Source organism: Arvicanthis niloticus, chromosome 5 (genome assembly GCF_011762505.2).
Source record: "Arvicanthis niloticus isolate mArvNil1 chromosome 5, mArvNil1.pat.X, whole genome shotgun sequence".
NCBI classification, from domain to species: Eukaryota; Metazoa; Chordata; class Mammalia; order Rodentia; family Muridae; genus Arvicanthis; species Arvicanthis niloticus.
This window is the reverse complement of record NC_047662.1, coordinates 1,769,507-1,790,539: the sequence shown is the minus strand read 5'-3', so window position 1 is coordinate 1,790,539 and position 21,033 is coordinate 1,769,507. Positions and strand designations below refer to the sequence as shown.

General features: G+C 50.1%; 1 protein-coding gene across 7 annotated transcripts in view; it reads right to left on the bottom strand.

Moving 5' to 3' along the window:
* Positions 1-21,033, bottom strand: part of Prdm16 (PR/SET domain 16) — a 318,204-nt gene that overhangs the window by 156,699 nt on the left and 140,472 nt on the right. For 5 of the 7 annotated variants that reach the window (XM_076933618.1, XM_076933613.1, XM_076933619.1 and 2 more), the window contains one exon: positions 1,431-1,481. In XM_076933618.1, the coding sequence (XP_076789733.1) occupies positions 1,431-1,481 (51 nt within the window). The remainder of the gene's footprint in view (positions 1-1,430; positions 1,482-21,033) is intronic. The other 2 variants (XM_076933615.1, XM_076933616.1) reach the window with 1 other exon arrangement.

Below are 21,033 nucleotides of genomic sequence, written 5' to 3'. Positions count from 1 at the left end.
CAGCACCTTTCCTTCCAGGCCCTTTACATTTGAACTTGACCTCTGACCTTAACCTTTCTACCCAGGCTGGGTGGATCCTTGAGAGTCCACCTTTCCCTACAGACTCCAGCTAGGCACACCCAGAGACTCGGGGTGTGGTCTCGGTGAGTACCACACTGTCCAGCTCTGTCTGTGGCATGGACGAGACTATGCTTCACGACTCCACAATTCTTGAGTTAAGGAATTCTGTTCCAGCCCCTACCCCTCTGCTTTCGGAAAACACAAATTATCCAAAGAGGCAAAGGGGGAAGTGAGAATCTGATCCATGGTACAGCTAAAAGGCAGAGGAGAGAGATGGAGGAATGAAAGGGAGAAAGGACCACTGTCAAAATTTTCCTTCAAAAACGCTGCCGGAGTTTGCCTGGGTGGACAGGTCCCATTCCTGGCAGAGAGCCCTGCCCACCTGCCTAGCCCACTGCACAACAGACTTGTCTGCTCACTTGAGTGGCAGGGCCCCTCAACTGCAAGACCCCAGGTGAGTAACACGGTGGGCCGCGTGGTGCTGATGCAGGAGCATAGTCAGCAGCCTGAGCTGAGACCCCATCACTTCCAGGTAAGGGTGTGTGTAAACAGAGCTCTGTGTCCACGTTTGTTCCTGGGCATCTTCACGGGAAGATCCTGAACACAGGATAAGACGCTTGTATGAGCATGCATACACGAGTGTCTTCCTCTGCACTAGCGCATTGCACACAGTACCTGGTGAGTGAGCTCAGGAAGTTTCCAGACCTGAGCATCTCCCTGATTCACACTACATAGACTATAGTGTAAATGCTCAGGTATGCTCACACCTCTGCGTGTGTCCCTGGGAATGTCTGTGTCCTTCCCTCTGCAGAGCTCTCTCTCTGTCTCTGGGTCTCTCAGAGCCGTATCTGTCAACCAGCTATGATCCATCACCATCCAGAAAGGCGTAGACAATACCCGGTTGATGCTTTTTCTCTTGCCTAATGGTTTGCTTACTTAAAGCGACGCTGGAATCCTCTTTGGGAGTTAAGAGCACAGCACAAGGATCTGTCGAATCTGTGCCCCCACCCCCGGTATTCTTTTTATGTGAGTATCCACTGAAGATAGTTTAAATAAACACAACCTGACTTTATTTGGTTTCCATGTGTCTGCATAGCTTATAGCCATTCCCACGGGCATGGGCTTCTCCTCTGTTCTCAAGAGCTGGGTGTGCTTGGTGAGGTGTCATCCCCTTGCTCACACCATGAAAATGAACAAAAAGCACCACCCCTGATGATGGCATCCATATAGTGTGTGTGTGCAGAAAACGCTCTGGTCATAGACTGTGTTTGTCCCCTGTGATTCAGAAATAATCAAGACCACACAGCCGCCCCACCAAGAGCTGCATGAAAGAGTGCTGGGGTGACGGCAGTGAGGGTGTGTTCGCCTACCTTTTTGATGCAGCTCTCCTGGGATGACACCTCTGTATCCGTCAGCATCTGCTGTAAAGCAAATTGGAAAGGGCTGTTAGTGACTGACAGATGTGGACTTCGAGTTTCAGATGGCTCTGAATCATGGGCAGATCCATGTCCCTGCCAGGACAAAGGCAAGATCTCACAGGAAACTTATAGTTTATGATAACATATCCTGACCAGAAGCAACATGAGGGAGGAAAGGGCTAACCTGGTCTATAATTCCAGGTAGACCAGGTTAGCCCTTTCCTTCCTCACATGGCAGACTCATATAGCTGGTCACATCACACCCACCATGAAAAGCAAAGTGAATTTGTGTGTCCTTGATCATCTGCTTAGTGCACTTATTCTAAACAGAGGTCCCCCATTTGCCTGGGACTGTGGCATTGCTCTGTTGAGAACCCATAGTCTATGTGTAAGAACCAATCTCACAGACCGATGTTTGACACTGCAGCATCCAGCCTGTGGTTGCAACAAGCAGGGATCTCAGACAAGGTTCTTCTCTGAGACCAACAAATGACAAAGGAATGGTAGAAATTGGACTTTGCCCTTCTGGACTGGAAGTCCAGTACACAGACTCGTGTCTGCAAGTTATAATATCATTTCTATGAGAATAGAAGCCATGATGGAAAACCATACTTGAAAAATAAAATGAGGGGTGGTGTCAGGCCCAAAGGCTTTCCTTCCTTCCCTTCATGCTTCCCTGAGGTGCCCATGTATGCCTGTTCAGGCCATCCAGGGAACCAAAGTGTAGCATACCAAACAGGCTGTGCCTGGCTCAGCTGTAATAACAAGAGGCCATATTCTGAATGTTGGGAAATTCTAACCCATTGGGAATTTTATGATGTTTCTTTTAATAAACTCTGAAGGTGTGGTTTGGAAAGTGACTCTAAGCAAGACTGAGGCAAGGCAAGGCCAACGTCATGCAAGACTCAGGCCTCCAGAGGAGGCTCTGTCAGTGACCATGGATGGCTTCTGCTCAGCCCAGCTGGATTCAGCCACAGAAGCCAATGAGAGCTGAGCTGTGGACAGGTGTGCCTCTGCACCACCTATAGTTTCTCTCCTCTCTCAAAGCCAAGGAGGGTGGAGGTGACACTATAAATCTAGACATTGAGACTGACCACTAAAGCCTAGAAAGGCCCCATCTTCTGCTCACACGCTGGACGCAAAGGTCACCCTAGGAGGCTTCTTTCCACTACACAGTCTATCCAAATCTGCACCCTGGGTGCTGTTCCCAGCAGGGATAGAGACCTCTTGGTTAAATATGTACAGGGTGGTAGTTCTGTGCTGCAGCCCACCCAGGGCAGGGTGAGTCCTGGGCCATTAGGTCTCTTGGCTTTCAACGATCTGGCTTCAGCCAGAAGGAGAAAAATAGTAAGGGTTGAGAAGACAAGACAGTCAGGTAGAGAGGAGCCATCAGGAAACTGTCCTACACGTTCAGTAAGGAGCAGGCACTGGCCCAAACCTAGTGCATATCTCCAAACTCCATTAGCTTGCTGAATGGAGGTCCTTGTACTGACACCCAGCAGAGAGGAATCCTGAGCTGCCTGACCTAACTGGATGCTCCACTGCTCAATTCATCTCTGTGAGGATCCTTTCTTAGGGTCCCAGGCTTCAGGGACACACACACACACACACACACACACACACACACACACACACACTTGCAAAGTCCCTGAGAGTGTGCCGTGTTTGCTGAACCTGTCAGCAGACAGGTCACGGGAGACCATGTGATGTTTTAGGACCAGCCTAAGGAGCTTGCTTGGTGGCATTCCACAGTCTCCTTGTACCAACACACCAATGTCAATGCAGTGCTTGACACTGGAGAGAGGACTGGGACATAGGGTGGGGTATGAGGTGCCTCTAGCTTTCTGCTACTTCAAGAGAGAGAGGCTGTCCTGGATCTACCGTAAGGGATGGCCCACCCCATCTCTGAGGACTCTCTAAGAGTAAGGGGGATGTTCCTGTCCTAGCTAAGCCTCCTGACATGAAAGCTGCAGCTTGTGTCACTGATAAATGCAGAGACAAGGCCAGAACTGTGCCTTTGCATACCTGCCTGTTCTGCTCTCTGCGTGCTCAGTCAAGCTTCAGATACTTGCAAGGGCACCAGCAGCCAACAGGGCTCCCTGGGAAGGGCTTATCACCTGGTTGTGATCACATTCACCATTCCGGAGCATATGGCTGTCTCTGAGGGAACCTTTTAAGAGAGATTCCTTCCTTCTAAAAGGAAAAGGCTGGTGTCTGAATATCTGAGCCTGCTTCATACTGCACGGGAGCGGCTGATACGCTTAGTAGCTCTCAAAACACAGCCTGTGAGTGGCCGCAGAGCCTTCTCCTGACCCGCCTGCCATCCTTTAACTTAGTGGAAAAGAAACTATCCAGTGAACCTAAGGTTGAGTGTGATCACATCAGAGGCTAGGAAGTAGCCAAATAGGATAAGATAACCCACCTGCTATACCATTGTGGGCTCCTTCATCCCCAGAGGAGTTGGCACAGCTGGGGCAACGGCTCCTGCCTACCCTAGATGCTACCAGATGGAGGCATACACGGGGACATAACAACCTCATTCCCAACTCTTCAAAGAGTCACCAAGTAAGAGAGAACAAACAGCCCTGCGCTTCCTAGGTCACAGGGCCTGGCTGCTCGGGACAGGGGCTGGGGCTATATTCCTTGGCCTCTCCACACATACTTTGAGCAGATGCTCACTGGGCCGGGGGCCTGGAAGCCTGGACTATGACACACTGTGAGCTGCTAAGCATCAGGAAGTAGCACATGGCAGGCTTCTTTAGTCACTGGGGCACGGAGGATCACACCCTCAGAGGAAGCTGGCACCTCATGAGTTTCCAGAGCCCTCCTGCAAGGGAAGGTTTGAGCCGGGTTCTGATTTAATACCAGCCTTGCCAGGTAGAAATATCTTTAATGAGGCCTCCTCACCTACCGATGACCTTGGGTGGAGAAACCGCCGGACGCACTCTGGAGCCTCTCAGCCCTGGCTTCCTCCCTGACTGGTCTGTCATTTACTGAAAACCCTCTTTATCTTGCTAGCTCTACCTCGGCGTATGCACTGCTGGCTCGCCAATCGCTGGCAGTGGCTGCCCGAGGCTCTCAACTTATCCCCTGCACCCCAGCAGAAGTATTAGGTGTGTTTTGATTGAACATTTTAGCCAAAAAAACGAGGTTTGACCTGCGGCATTTAGCTTCTCTCTCGAGTACTGGTGCCAGGATTTAGCTAAGTGGGGTTGCTCAAAACATCTTTTTTGACTCTTAAAATAAATACCCTCTGTTCTCCAAGAGGTTGGTGAAGAGTACACACATACATACAGGCATCTCATAGGCTCACAGCTCTGAAACTCTGGCATGTGCCCCAAGGAGGCCGACTTTCTGTTTGGTGTCACAAATGGATCCCAGAAGGCGTCTCTCCCTTCAAAGAATCTGGGAGCAGACCTATAAGAGGAAGCCGGCATGGGTCCCAACACAAGACTATTCCAAAGCTAGACAAGCCAGACAGGGAGCATGGCCCTGGCTTGCTCCGAGCAGTTGCCTGGTGTTTGCACACAGCCAGTGTCTCTGTAGTCTGTATTTCTTCCATATCTTTTGAAGCCCTTTCTCTGGATCCAGGAATTTGTGTAAGCCTAGAACCATCAGAAAGTTGATTCTAGGATCTCTTCTGGGTGGGGAGAAAGGTACGGTGTTTGTGATACTATTAAGGGAGCGATAATAGAGACTCCCAGGTATCCCATTCTGGCTCTGAGCCTTGCTTACTGACTAGAGGAGGCTGTGGGCTCCAGAGCTCAGGGTTGTTTGGGGGACAATATGGGCAGAGATACAGAATGGTGGCTGCTGACCCCCTACCTCCCACCCTGTCAGCAATGGCGTTGATCTCTACAGGGCCCTCCCTTATAGCAGAGCTTTCTGCTCATAAGCTGAAGAATGGGACCACATGGGGCAACCCTGATTTAAACCCAGCTAGCTGCTGGAGAGGAATAGCCTCGTGCTGTTGGTAGCTTCCTTTTTCTGGATGACGGGATGTGTGCACACATGTGTTTTGGGGCTAATGCACACTGCTGGTAGAATCCCTCCCTGGCCTTGAACTTACTAACTCAGCTGGACTGGCTGGTCAGTGAGCTCTGAGTATTGTCCTGTTTCTATCTCCTCAGCATGGGGATTAGAGATATGTACCACCGCACACGGATTTTGTTGTTGTTACATGGGAGTTCTGGGAGCCCGAACTCGGGTCTTCCCATCTGTGCAGAAAACGCTTTACTGCCCACTGAGCTGTTGCCAAAGTCTGGGAGGCAAAATTCTTAAAGAGTAATGTTCATCCTCAATGTTCTTCCCACACCAGCATCTTACAGTCGGGATGTTCTGCCTGCTGTAAAGGGTACACGAGCCCCATCAAGGGAGATCGTCATGACATCGCAGTTGTCATCTCCTGGGTTGTCTGACATTTCTGGGATGCATCTCCTTGTAAGAGCCCAGAGGTGGCAACATCGAGGCTTCATCAACTGGTAAACAGTCAGGGAGGAAGCAGAAAGGGAAAGCCAAGGAGATGGCCCAAGGCAGGGAGCGTCAGAGTGTGAGCCTCTGCTCCTGTGTTTCATGGGCTCTGCAGGGACAGAGTGGGTGGGACAGACACATTTGAAGAAAACAGCCATGTGTCCCTCCTTCTGATAGGTCCCACACCTGACGCCTGTCCGGATCTCCCTAGGAGAGCTGAAGTGCTGGCCAGAGCTGAATTGGGACACTTCCCATTGGCAGTTCTAGTGGGAAGCCGGAGATGTTCTGAATCCCCAGGCCAGCACTGGCTTCCAGAGCAAAGGATCTGGCCATGTTGACACAAACTCCTGAGCTCTCAGCTGGGAGAGTGGGGTTATATTTATTTATTATTGCGTTTGAAAAAAAAAAAAAAAAAAAAAAAAAGCTTGGCCATGTTTGAGCTGCAGAAATGATTTAAAAAAAAAAAAAAAAAAAGAGCAGTAGACACTGTTTTTAGCTTTTATGCCTAAACAGATACTCCTCAGTTCCTACAAGCAAGAGCTGTCTAATGAATGGAGGCTCTCTCTTCCCTCCTAAGAAAAATATTTACACAGTCTAGCACAGCAGCCGAGGACTTCAGGCTGCAGAGGACCATCCCTGAAATGCAGAGAGGTCTCCACGCCTGTCTGCCTGTCTGCACTCAGCCAGCCCTCACATCCTCAGGGGCATTTCCCACCCCCTACCCCTGAGGGTTCCTTCTGAGAGACCAGTCCCTAGAGACTGCTGACATCATTTTACTTCCTAGAGCCCTCCTATTTGGCCAAAAACCCTGGGTCACTTGGCCTCTAGCTCTGTGTGAGGAGAGGTGCTGATTTTCTCAGAAGTCCCCCATGAAACCCACTCTCTGAGAAGGGTGTGGTAGAATCCAAATCCCACACCCGTCATGACTTGGATGAGGTGTGCCCCTCCCTCTTCACGGCTGATGGGGCCAGTGGGTCTTACTGCATGCTGAACTGGTTTCCCTCAGGCACAGGCCTGCCTTGTGCTGCCTGGCCAGCACAGTGGTGCAGACCCAGAACCTGGGCACGGGTTGGCTGCTTTCAGACGATCCAAGAACACTCTGTTCACAGGCAGTTCTGGGTGTGTGATTATACTGTCAGGACACCTCGTCCAGGAGAGGCTGCCTAGTGCTTGTGGCTGCCTATTGTAGATGGATCAGATACTCGAGTTATAGGGTCTCTGTCTGTCTCGGGCTACTCTGCCTTCTTAGCCTTATCTGTGGGCAGTCATGGAGTACCTCTGTCTACACTGCCTCACAGAAAGTGACTTGGAGCCACCCCATAACACACCAAACATAGCCCCTTCACTATATTCAGAACATTAACAAAAGAGAAAGCTTGGGGGGGGGGGGGCGGGAATCCAGTGAGCCTGGGTTCCTCTTGACATAGGGATCCTGAAGTAGGGAGAGCAGGGATAGGGTGGAGCTGAGAACCAGCAAAAGGTTGAACAGGGGTGAAGAGCCCCTTCTCGAAGAGATGGAGATGCTGCCTGGCCGAAAGTCCTGGAGTCTTGGCTCGGGGAGCTGGGTTTTACTAAGAACAAATACAGGTGGATACTGACGGTCTGACAGGTGGCAGAGATGATGCTGGGCCAGACAGATGGCAGAGGCACGGGGTAAGAAAGGTCTGTAGGGACAGTAGATGCATAGCCATGCTGTTCTTGGTTGCTGCAGAGTTCCCTGGTCAGCTATGGGAGTCAGGTGACTGTCACCTCCTGTGTGGTATGCTACAGTGCACCTTGTCCCACCTGCCTGACTCCCCACTACAAACAGGAATCTGTCTAGCTTTCCTGGGGCTAGAGATGGAGGCCGTTTAAAAGACAAGAGGGTCACCATCAGACAGTCAGATGGAGGAGGGCCAAAGGCTGGGATGACTTGTGTCACAGGGCTATGGCAAGGCTCTCCTGGGAAGGAAGCAGCTCATAGAAGCAAATGATGCTTCTCATTTCTGCACAGCGCTTGGGCAGAGCCAGGACTGAGGACGATACTGCGGGCCCTGCTGTGAGTCCAGTGAGGGCCCCATGGGTGGCAGCATAGGTGGTGGTGATGGGTAGTCCCTTCCCTGAGGGATACTGCAACAAAACAGTGTGGTCCAGGCCTGGCCTATGACACCAGGTCACTCAGCATCCACTAGCACAGAGTTTCCATAGAAACACCACATCTCCCAGGAAAAGGACCAAAGGGGAAAGATATCCCCCTCCCTCTGCTCCCAGCTACCTAAAGGTCAGCCTGTTCCCTCACCATCCTCGGCAGACCAGAAGGAGGGTCAGGCCTGAGCTGGCCACCTACTGGGGGGGGGGGCATTTGCAAGGACTCCTACTGTCTCTCAGACTTCCCATGCCTAAAGCTGTCTTTTTTTTTTTTTTTTTTTTTTTCCAGAGCTGAGGACTGAACCCAGGGCCTTGTGCTTGCTAGGCAAGCGCTCTACCACTGAGATAAATCCCCAGCCTCAAAGCTGTCCTTTTGAAGGAGGGGTATATGCAGATTGGCCCAATGCAGGGCTTCATTCAGCCTCATTCAGTCTACAGCTTTCTAATCAGGGGGTTGGCTCTCCCCTAAGGAGGGGTAACCCTTCCAGAGCTATGATCCCTCCCAACACACGAAGGCGGCTTTCTGGCTTAGCTTCACTTCATAGGTGCTGGCCAGCTTAGGAGTCCCTCCACACAACATGCTCTGGAGATCCCAGACTCTCTGTCTATACCCCCAGGGGCCTGGTAAGAGTCAGGAGGCCCCACAGTCTATGAAGTCACTCCTGGCCACCAAGGGATCTAGATTGAGATTGTAACCCAGGGAGGGAAGACTAGTGAGTCTGGCTTGGTAGGCTCTGGTGCTGCCTCCCTCCCCTCTCAGGCAGTGAGCTGAGGACCAGGGCCAGAAGGGTCAGTATAGGGTGTGAGGTCCTGTGAGTCCAGGAGAAAGAAACGTTCAGATCATATGAGGTTCTTGGTAGATGGCTTCTTCCTCCTTCTTCTAAAAGGTTGATGTCTGCAGAGGGAGTACATGCGAATCACATGAGTGGGTGTCATGTGGGACTCTCAGCCAGTGGCTTACGGCAAGCAACCCTTTTCAGTGTGTGAATCTAAGAGGCTCTGACATTTGGCTCCAGGAACGAGACCCACAGCCAACAGGGAAGAGGGAGCAACCCAGAGCCGAGTCTGACTCTGGAGCATCTTTCTAGGGAGTTGGTCTCTGGAGAACACAGACCAGAATCAGTAGGAGGGGAGGAGCTGGGGTGAGTGTGTGCCTCACCTCAGTTGCCAGAGAACTGATCAGAGATGCCCTGCCTTCCTGTGCTGGGCACTTGGCATACGGTGAAAGATGCCAGTTTCAAATGAGTGGAAAGTTACCTTGACCCTTGATCCTGACTCTTCTTTACTCTCTTGCCCTATATTTTTCTACCAGGTCTTACCAGCCCTAGTGAAGACCAGCAGAGGTTAGACTGTTCTGGCAAGGGCAGTTGGTCACCCCACCAGAGGGGAAAGGCAATAAGCAGAGAAGGTATCCAGAGGCAGAGACACGTCAGGCGCGAGGCCCCAGAGACACTAAACAGTCATGGGCTAGGTCTGCAATACCAGCCACTCCTGGACACTGGCAGGGTCCACTGGAACCTAAGCCACCACCAATAACATTGACAGAAGCAGCCCTACAGGCGCTTGATGGGAGCTTCACGGAGTGGAGGCTCCAGTGTGCCAGACACAGCCAGTAGGTATGTGGAAACACTCTTAAGTGGCCACCTAAATGGCTGTCTAAAAGCTGTACAGGGCTTCCTATGTATGCAGTGAGCTTGCAGACAGCATGCTCCTCATACCCATAACCACATGCTCCACCTTGTGCCGCAGCGACCTCCAAAGGCTCATGATGGCTGGTGTTCTGTAATAAGAACACTTACTACAAGGTCTGCCCTCTCTGCAAAGCACTAAGCATTCAGACAGAGGGGCACAGGTGAGTCTGACAGACATTACCCCCGGCCCCGGGTGAACTCGAACTCAATGATACAGCATTTATAGGAGGAATCTGGAGTGTTCAGACTCGGATGGGAAATGAGAGGTAGCTGTAAACGTTCTTGCAAGTTCCAGGAGACTAATTTGTGTAAGGAAAGCGCCCTGCTATCTGAAATCTTTCTGCCCCAGAACAGCCTCCTTTCCTCTTTCTCTCCCTCCCTCCTTCCCTTCCTTCCTCTTTCCTCTCTCCCTCCCTCTTTCCCACCTCCTTCTTTCTCTCCTTCCCTTCTTCCCCTCCTTCCCTCCCTCTTTCCCCGCTTCTCTCCTTTTCTCCCTTCTTCCTTCTCTCCATCCTTTCCTCTCTCTTCCCCTCTTTCCTCTCTCCCTCCCTCCTCCTCCCTCCTTCTCTCCCTCCTTCCCTCTCTCCCTTTCTCCATCCCTCCCTCCTTCCCTCTTCTCTCCTTTCTTCCCTTCCTCTTCCTCTCCCTTCTTCCCTCCCTCCTCCATCCACCCCTCTCTCCTTCTCTCCCTCCTTCCTTCTCTCTCTCCCTCCTTCCTTCTCTCCCTCCCCTCCCTTCCTCCTTCTCTCCCTCCCTCTCCTTCCTTCTCTCTCTCCTTACCTTCCCTCCCTTTTCTCTTCCTCCCTCTTTTTCCTGTCTTTCTCCTTTTCCTTTTTTCCCTTCCCTTCCCTTCCCTTCCCTTCCCTTCCCTTCCCTTCCCTTCCCTTCCCTTCCCTTCCCTTCCCTTCCCTTTCCGTCCTTTCTGCCCCATGTCTTCCTTTCCTTTTTGATGCTGGGAATGGAAGCACATAAATTGAGCACTCTGTGCTGACCTGCACTCCCGAACAGATGTCTGTGGCAACTGCAGACAGGAACACCCAAGCCTCCTTCCTTTGTTCAGTCTCCCACTGCTTGCGCCAACTCTGAGCGCTATCCATCACAAACCCAGAGATAACTCATCTGCTCACACTCCCAGGACCCTTGTGGTCATCCTCTCACTTCACTGCAGAGAGCTCTGGAAATCCGCCCAGGCACACACGAGGACATTAAGCAGACGATATTATCAGACACTTTCCTCCCACCCAGGATGGCAGGACGGTGGCTGCCACAGGAGCCACCGGGAATCCATGATGGCAGCCCCATAGAGACCCACTGTGTTCCTATAGATGCTGTGTCTCCTTGTCTCTTGAGGGCCTTTGCTTCCTTGGTGGGAAAAACAAGTCATCAGGCTGACGAATGGCTCCACACCAACATCTGTCTTTTACTTTCAACCTTTCTAGTTATAGAAATAACCTTGATATTGATAAAATTATATTAATGCACTTCAACCTGACCCCACTTATTGATGGCTTGTTTGTTAGGGCGATCTTTAATAATCATAAGTGAAGAGAAAGCTCTTAGATCTCCTATGATGGAGGCCCTAGGGGCTCGACCCCTGGCCATTCAGCTCCTCTGGGGCTGTGACATAACTTTCTCACTGGGGTTTGACATGCCATTTATTATCTGGAAGCACGAGTGAGTGTGCCAAAGTGAAACAAATTCAGATCCTGTAAGGAGAAAAAGAAAAAAGAGGAGGAGAAAAAGAAGGAGGACGAAGAGGAGGAGGAAAAGAGGGAGAGAGAAGAGAAGGAGGAGGGGAGGAGGAGAAGGAAGAAGAAGAGAAGGAAGGGAGGAAAAGCAGGAAGAGAAGGAAGAAGAGGAAGAGGAGGAAGGGAGGAAAAGCAGGAAGAGGAGGAGCAAGAAAAGGAAGAAGATGAGGAGAAGGAAGAGCAGGAAGAGGAAGAGAAGGAAGAAGAGGAAGAGGAGAAGAAAGAAGAGAAGGAGGAAGAGCAGGAAGAGGAGGAAGAGAAGGAAAAGGAGGAAGAGGAGGAAGAGGAGGAGAAGATGAAAAAGAAGGAGAAAGAGGAGAAGAAAAAGAAGGAGGAGGAGGAGGCGGCACCACCACTGGCTCAGTTGGCAAAGCGTTTGAAGCATAAGCTTGAAGCCCTGAGTTCAAATTCCCAACACCCATGGGAAAAATATGGGGTACAGGGTCTGCAGAGATGGCTCAGCAGTTAAGAGCATTCACTGCTCTTGCAGAAGACCCAGATTTGCTTCCTGGCACCCACATTAGGCAGTTGACAATTGCCTGTAACTCCAGCTCCAGGGGATCCAAAGATGTGGGCCTCCCCAGACACCTACATGCATATAAACACATAGAAACTCATGTGGGCATACATGCACACACGTAACTCTTTAAAAATCTTAATAAAAAATCTTAATAAACTATATTCACCTGTAATCCCAGTGTTGGAAAGGCAGAGGGACAGAGGCATCCCCTGGCCATCCAGTGTAGACAAGTCAGTGAGCTTAAGGTTCAGTGAGAGATTGCTTGAAAAACTAAGGTGGAGAGCCAGAGAGGTAGATACCTGGTGTCAGCCTCTAGCTTCTGCAAGCCAGTGCATACAAGTGCATTTGCAACCACCCTTGTACACACACATGAACTTGCATACATACACAAAAAGAGAAAGGGGGCTACAGTGCATTCTAGAGATAAGACACTCCTTTTATAACCACTCCCCCAATCCGGTCCCATTTTTTTTTCATAATGTTCCCACCCGGATTTACCACACTCTGGTTCTCATAAGCAGTTTGCTCATGTGCACTTCTGAATTCCACAACTGGCAACCTTGAAAGCTAGTATAACACTGTTCCCATTCCCACCTGCAACAAAGTAACAAGGAGACTAAGAGCCATGAGGTTCTGCCCCTGGGGCACTCCGGGTCTTACTGCTTGTTCTCAGTAAGCAATCCTATCTATGCCAGAGAGTGCAGAGACTCAGAGAGAGGCTGGGACACATGCTCAGCGTCACATAGCCGACTCTGCAGGGTGTGCACAGGGCCGTTATCTCACGTGGCCTCTGTGGAACTGGTTCTGTTTGAAGAAACAAGTAGGAAGGGGTGTAAGGAACTTTGTCATCTTTCTCATAAATGATGCTTCCAATCTGCTGGGAGGGGACATGGCGGCAGAGCCTCAAATGTCTGGGTTTAGTCTCAGCTGCGGTGCTAATTTGAGACCACTGTGTAAGGGGGGAGAGAGAGGCTGAGAGTGGCTGCCAGACAAGACCGCACACTTTCCTAATGGGACCCAATTATAGGAACAGCTGTGTGTGTGTGTGTGTGTGTGTGTGTGTGTGTGTGTGTGTGTGTGTGTGTGTGTGTGAAGTTCCAGTCTCAGGGATCTTGCAGAATCCACTAGACTGTGGCTACAGCCAGGAGCCCGGGGGCTCAAATCTGTTCTTTGGTGTGAGAGAGACAGGCTTGCTTGTCTCACCCCACCCACTCTGCCTCCAGTTCTCAAGTGAACCCCAGTGCCCCATTTTTGCCCTTGCTTGGGACAAGGCATGGTAAAAAAAATGCTGTGGGGTTCTGCAGGACTGTCCAATCCTGCTTGACTTCAGCAAGTACACATCCTCAGAGGCTCCATGACTGTTCTGGTATTTTCTCTGCTTTCTTCCTTATGGAGCCTCCAAAGCTGGGGCTGAGGCAAGGCACCCGGCTCAAAGTCACTTTGCCCATCCCAAGACCAGTAATGCTCTCTGTACATCCATGTTCTTGAATGGCCTTGTGATCTCTCTTCTGCCTCTGTGGCATGGGATGACGTAGGCTAGAAAATAAGTCGAAGCTGCCAAGGGTGATAAAGGGACTGGAGAAACTGACTATTATTCTATTGTATTAATATTACCAAAAATGTACGTGCTTCTGAGACGGCAAGCCCTGAGGAGGTTAATCTACACCAGGTAATCCAATCCCAGGTAGAAAAATGAAGCCATCCTGGTTGTCCCAGCCCTGGGCAAGAGTTATCAGCCCTCTATGGCACACAGATCTAATCCAGCCTGTGGACTGTTTGGGTGTGGCCTGTCAGGTAAGTGTGGCCTTTACAGTTTCTAAGGGTCACATATATAAAGAATATGTGAAGGCAGCTTCATACTTCACACAGACATTTTACAGAAGTACACTGACCCTAGCCAACACCTTTGCTCTTGAGCCAAAACGTAGGCACAGGCTTCTGTCATAGGCATGCAGGGAGGAGGTGGCTCATGGAGCCTTATCCCTTGACCACAAAATGGCCAATGATGAGCTATAAAGACAAAAATCCCATGTGGAATAACACAACCCAGGGTAGAGCTCCAACTCCTGTGGGCTTGCTTGCCTCTGGGAAGGTGAAAAAGGGATGCATCAGGAATCTTGTCTGGGCTGCTGTGGGATACTGAATCTGGCCAGCAGCTGCTGGGACCCACAAAACAGGACCTGGGAGACTACAGTTCTCAGCTGCAGCCACCTTTGAGTAGAGGTAGGAAATTGGAAGCAGTCTGTAATGGTTCTGTTTCTCTCTCTCTCTCTCTCTCTCTCTCTCTCTCTCTCTCTCTCCTCTCTCTCTCTCTCTCTCTCTCTCTCTCTCTCTCTCTCTCTCTCCCCTGTCTGTCTCTCTTTATCTCTGTCTCACTCCTTCTGTCTGTCCTCTCTTCCTCTCCCTTTCTATCTGTCTCTCACTCACTCTGTCTGTCCTTCTTTCTCCCTCTCTCTCTCCCTCTCTCTCATTCTCTTTCACTGTCTCCTTCTCTGCCTCTCTCCCTCTATCTTTTTATATTTCTTATCTTTATCTCTTCCTCCCTGCCTCCCTGCCTCCCTGCCTCCCTGCCTGTCTGCCTGCCTGCCTGCCTGTCTGTCGATTTCCAACAGGGAGAAGCACAAATGACTATTACAAAGAAAACCCCTAAGTATTCCTTGGGAGTTGACTCAGAGTCACATGACCTTCTGAGTCACACACCTCTGAGATGGGGTGAGAGGTCCCTTCCTCAGGCAGGTCTTTTAGTCCAGAGGTTAGAATTGGTTGAGACTCTAGGTGGCTATGGATCTAGGAGGCAGAGGTTCTTGTTTTCTACTCTGGGAACAAAGTCTCAGGAAGCCCTGGGTACACTCAGGAATCTGGAATGACTTTCAAATTGACCCCTTTCCCACCTCCTTGAGGAGGAATGTCCAGCACACCAGGTTGTTGCAGTGAGTTACATCAGGTGTATCTGTCCCCTCTCAATCCTCATCTAGAGAGATCAATGGGTAAATTCAAGTGTTCCCTGTGGGTTTCATTTTGTGGCAACCCTGCAGGGGGTCCCGGGAATCCCAGGCTGCAAACAACCAGGATTCCTGTCTGGAGACTCACCAACAGCATCAGAAGCACAGACAGTTAATACAAACCAGACACCCAGGACCTTCATGTTCGTTCGTTCTCTCTCTCTCTCTCTCTCTCTCTCTCTCTCTCTCTCTCTCTCCCTCCCTCCCCCCCTCTCTCTCTCCCTGTCTCTCTCTCTCATGTGTGTGTTCTCTCTCTGTCTCTCGTGTGTTCTATCTCTCTGTCTCTCTCTGTCTCTGTCTCGTGTGTGTGTTCTCTCTCTGTCTCTCTGTCTCTCTCGTGTGTGTGTTCTCTCTCTCTCTCTCTCGTGTGTGTGTGTGTGTGTGTGTGTGCATGGGAGGCTGGATTTTGTGTGTGTGTGTGTGTGTGTGTGTGTGTATGTGCATGGGAGGCTGGATTTTACTGTCACCTTTCCCTGTTTCCTGATGCTTTGTGAAGCAAGGATGCTGCTCTCTGGAAGCATCCTGTTGCCCATGTGCCTTGGGAAAACTCCCATGCCTGCAGCCTTCCCCTCTTTCCAGATCTGAAAAGACAAGACCGTTTCATCCCTCCTTCCTGATTTATTGCCAGTGCTTGAGTCAGGAGGCACAGGTGGGAAAGAGCCAAGTGAGCTTCTGAGTTCACAGAATGGAACTGAATGGACTCTGCTCTGTGCAGCCATCTCACCTTGTGGCCTGCCGCAGTGGGGCTGCCAGCTAACATGACAGGATCAGCATCCTCAGACAGAATGACCCCTCTCAGCTCAGGAGGAAGACCAGCTCAGGTCACCTGTGATATGCCCAACCTTTAGCTCCCCTGCATAGGGCACACTGGATGACAAAAGTCTCCGGAAAATGTCAGCCACTTCTCTCCGTGCCTCTCCGTGGCTCAGAACAGCTCAGTCTCTTGCCACCTCTGTATTCAGCTAAGTGACTGTTCCTATAGCCGGCTTGGCAGATCTCCTCCCACCGACGTGATGGAAACAATGTATCCAATCCAATAACGGCACCTGAACCAGGGGGGCTCAGCTTCAGAAAAAGATGTGCTAGCATGGATGGGTTTGAAACTCTGACCCTGGAGCCACTTTGGCCATTCATTTGGCCATTTACATTATTTCTTCCTCTCCAGGACTGATTGACTGTGAATCCTGAGGGTCTGGGAAGTATGGTCAGAGGGTGAGGGCCCAGCACACTCGGTGCAGGGAGAGATGGGAGAGGTGTGCAGGAAGTCAGGGGTGAGGTGAGTCTGGATGGATACAGGATCGAATGAGACGAGATCTCTGGTGAGGGGCATCTGAGCCGGGATACTTGAAGCCATCAAGAGCCATACAGTTTCCAAACCTCAGGTAGCCTCCATCTAGGTTGGATCCACAGTTGGGCCAGCTGCATCTTTTTAAGCTCTGGGGTGGAGGAAGGAGCCAAGAAAGATCCTTTAGGCTTTACTTCTGCTTCTCTTGTGACTCCCCTCTCAGTTTGGCACGATTCTCCTCCTGGGAGCCTGCAGAGGGGCCATGCAAAACTCCCTTTTCTCTTTACAGCCCATTTTGCCTGTTTTGGTCTAATGGTGTTAATTACTACAGAGCTGCTACAATAATGCCCCTGGGCTTGCTGTGGGGTCATGCCCAGGGAAAACATCCTAAATTGACAATAACACACATCAAAAAACGCACTGGCTACACCTCCCATTTCAAACATCCTAGCTGAGCACATCACAACTGTCTGTCTCTCTGGCCATCTCACGGCTTCCTAGGGTCTGTGTCTGCCCCACACCACAAGAAAGGCTCATACTGTGTGTGGCTGACCCAGGAAATCACAAAGAACAGAAATCAAAGTCCACATTCTGCTGAATACAGTGTTTCTTGTTGGCAGAAAGTTGAAATTTTTTAAATTAAATCATGGCTAGTGAGGGCTACGGGCCACCTGGTGTTGCCCAAGTCACCTTTGCAGAGCAAAACAGAAAGCTCCAGTACCCGGCATGCTCAAGAGAGCAAATGCCCTCCCTGCATCCCTTCCTGAACACCCCTTCCTGAGCTTGCTTCTCATCCCCAGAGCACACTTCTTGTTCTGTGTGACCTGTAAAACGATTCCCCTTTGTCCAAAAGATCATTCCTAATGGAAACATACTCAGATAAGACAGGAAGAATCGGGATACCGCAAAAAGCCCACATCTCCAAACAGATTGGAAGAGGGATACATCCGGTGCACTCAGATTCCACTAGCTTCTTCTTAAAAAAAAATACTATTCTTTTTAAATTTCATATGCAATGGTGTTTTCCATGCATGCATGTCTGCGTAAGGGGGTCAGAACCCCTGTTGCTGGAGTTACAGACAATAGAAATTTCTTCTTAAAAAAATATTATTTATTTTTTCATTTCATATGCAATGGTGTTTTTCCTGCATGTATGTCTGTATAAGGGGGTCAAAACCCCAGGTTCTGGAGTTACAGACAGTAGAAGGCTGTCATGTGGATGCTAGGAATTGAACTCTGGTCCCCTGGAAGAGCAGCCAGTACTTAATCACTGAGTCTTCTCACATTAGCTTCTTACCTGCGAGCAGGAAAATCCCCCCAGGTGATAGCTCCCGTGCCCTCACAGGTCCATGGACTCTCCTAGAAGATTCTCTCACAGGGTTAGCTTACCTTCTTTTTCTAGTATCTTATGGTGATCTTGAGCCTGAGGCCCCACGAGACTGTGAAGTGTGAGCAAGGGGCTGGGGACTTTGGTCTTTGCACTTTACCAACCAGATCTTTGGGCCCCAAAGTCCTTTCAATGCAGACTTCTCTAGAGAAAGGCAGACCGGATAGGATCATGGTGGATAGGATCATCATAGCCCGGTCAGCTTCACTTGGCAGCTCTGTGCCTAAGGGCCACTACAATCTTTTTACCCAATTTTCCAGCTGAGTTGACTGAGGCCTGTGAAGGTCGAGAAGCTTGCCCAGGGTCACTGAGTAAAACAGCTTATCCTGTGGCCTTAGGACAAGGATGCAGGACCCTGGCTCCTGCCTCTAATCACCCAGCTCTTTCATAAATAACAGTAGTAACAGGGCTCCATTTTATGTAGGAGAACCACTCCCCAGGAGGCCACCAGGTTTGTGGCCAGGCATGTGCTCCAAGGCTCATAGGCCAGAGGCAAGGTGGGGACGCAAGCGGCAGGAGACAGGGGCTTGCCACACCAGTTGGCTCTTGTGAGGGCATTAATTTGTAACAGACGCGCAAAGAGCTGGAAAGAGCGCGGGACGCTCTGCACACGCGACAACGGCTGATTATTCATTGCTGACGGTTATTAGCCTGTTATTAAACGTATGAATTGCCTCTTTCATACCACACTGCCTGTCCTTAAAGAGCTTTATGAACTAACATTAACCAATCCAATTAGCAAAAGACACTGTATTTGTGTAATTAGTAATTTGAGGCTTTGTCTTGGTCTTACAGAGAAAGGGCATTGGATGTTGATTAGCGCGTAACATCGTACAATTAGGAGAAGTGGTCTGAGATTAGCTGGAATGTTCTTGTTCCCCAGGGTCCCCGTTAAGGGACCTGGTCTTGCTAAGAAGCGCCGGGGGGGGGGGGTGTATGTTTGTGGCATTTAAGCGGATCCAATTGCTTCCTCTCTTGTATCCAGGCTCCTCCACGCCGTTGGCATGGCCTTCTGCGTCAGGAAGGGGAAATATTTGTTTTTGTTATAAATTCAGAGGTTGAGTACAGTAAGGAACCTTGTTATTAAATGCTCCAAGCCCAATCCTGCAGAAAATCTCAAAATCCAACTTTGGGTATTGATTGCAAGATTTTTTTTCTAATCAGATGCCAAAAGGAACATTGTGGAGGGAAAGATGTCTCAGGCAGCCCTAGCCAAGTGGCGTTTCTGTTTATGTCTCTCGGAGAGACCCAGAGCCGACCACGATGGGCCAGATCTCAGATAAGAGCGCTGCCTGTCTGCTGCTTCAGGGGTCTTGGGTGAGACCCTGCATGGCACACATACCCCAGTGAAGAACCACATAAAGAGCCATGCTGAGACCCCCGGCTGAATGATGTGACTCCAGGTGGTTCACCAGAAAGCCCAGTGATGTAGATGACATTCCCACGTTCCCCTTGGATGCCTCTAAATTTTATTAGTTTATAAAACTGCAGCGTGAGCTCTACCAGTCTGAACTTCCTCAGCACTTCTTGGCAGATCTGAATTCTGAGCAGGAAGGTCCCACTCATCGTGAGATGTGAGAAGTTGTACCTCTGGGTACCTGAGCTACTGGGAAAAGGGAGAACGCTGGTGTTTCTATGTCCTAAGAGACCTGCCACCGCTGGGGCTGATCGAGGCGGTTCTGGCCTTTCCTAAGCACAAGTTCAGATTGCTGTCTGTCCTGAGGCAGCTGCTTAGGGTCCTGGCTTACTGTAGGGATCACACTGATCCACAGACATAGGTTAAACAGGCCCCCACCCAGTCAGATCTGCTCCCACACATCCCACCGTAAGCAACAGATGAAGGAGTTGCTTATAGTGGGATGCAGCTGCCATGACTCTGTCCTCACCGTGCCCGCACATCTGGCCATCCTGGCAATCCAGGAGCTGTGTGCCCTGTGATCTGACATTGATGAGGTGGAGTCTCTCCATCGGAGCCCAGAGGTTTTAGCCTTCAGCAGACAACGCTGGCTTTGTACCAGTACAGATGGGGCCTAATTCCAGGCCTTCAAGAAAAGAAAAGTGTGTGTGTGTGTGTGTGTGTGTGTGTGTGTTTCCATTCTGCACCAAAACAAAATTGCAAAGACTCATCCCTTCTCAACATTTCTTCTTTCCCCTGAATGAAGACTTGTATATACCAACATGCAGGTGACCACGCTGTGCACACCTGAGCAACATCTTGGTTATTCTTCAGAAGTGCACAGCTAGGGAGTGCACCCTCCACTGGACCTGTCTGCCAGAGACAGCTGGGGACCGATCAACATGGGCACCTCACAAAAGGCAGAGCTAAGAGGAGACTGGGTGCAAACAGCTCAGAAACCTCTCCAAAATATTTGGGTTTGTCAAAATCCCAAACCGCCGTTTGCCAGGCACTTTTCCCGCTAGTGTTTGAGCCCCCGGGTATTTTAAAGGAAATGAAATCCGTGTGTTTCTGATTTATTTATACTTAACTCATCAAAATGCTGTTTTAAAGAGCTATTTTGTATCCAAAATGCCCTTTATGCTTTTTTTTCCCCTTCCAAACTAAAAGCCATATTCTGCCAAGCATGCATGACCTTAAACTCTAACGTTCTCAGGGATCTTTTGAAAATCAAGTTCCTAATGTCCAAGCAGACCTGAACTCGGACCAAAGATGCCCTCCTATCCCCTATGCGCCGCCCCCACCCAAGGGGGAGATACAATGTTGCAATGTGGGCAGCTTTCATCTCTGCCTCTGGCTCCATTAGAATCCCACGGATCTGAATCCAGCAGGAGGCAGCAACTTCTCTGGGGACAAAAATCTGAGAACTAGAACCTTAAGCCTCCCCAAGAGCTCCTGCTTAGGCCAGCTCAGGGTCATCTAGACACCGAGAGAGAGGGCAGAGTAGCCGCTCAGACGGTCCCTGCTTCCCACAGAATTCTTTGGTCCAATAAGACTCTCAGAATATTCCATCCCAACCATGGCCCGAATTGCTCAACCTTACTGTGAACACACCTCACGAAGGTGAGCAGACACCATTTCTCCTGTAAGTCTGAGCTAATACAAACCAGAAAAATCTTTTTCCTTCTCCAAGAAAAGAAAACAGGAAGCTACAGCGCCAGCCCTGAGCAATGTGTGGGGAGGTGAGAGAGAAGCAGTCACACCTGCAGGCTGGGGTAAGCCAGGCTATAGCCCTCAACAAACAGGATATTGGCAACACTGTTGCCTGACGTATAACACTGGGTCTCAGGTTATATTCTTTTGGGTGTGATATTTATTTCTGGACGACTCCATCCAATAGAGTTCAATTCTGAATTTGATTGCTTTTTT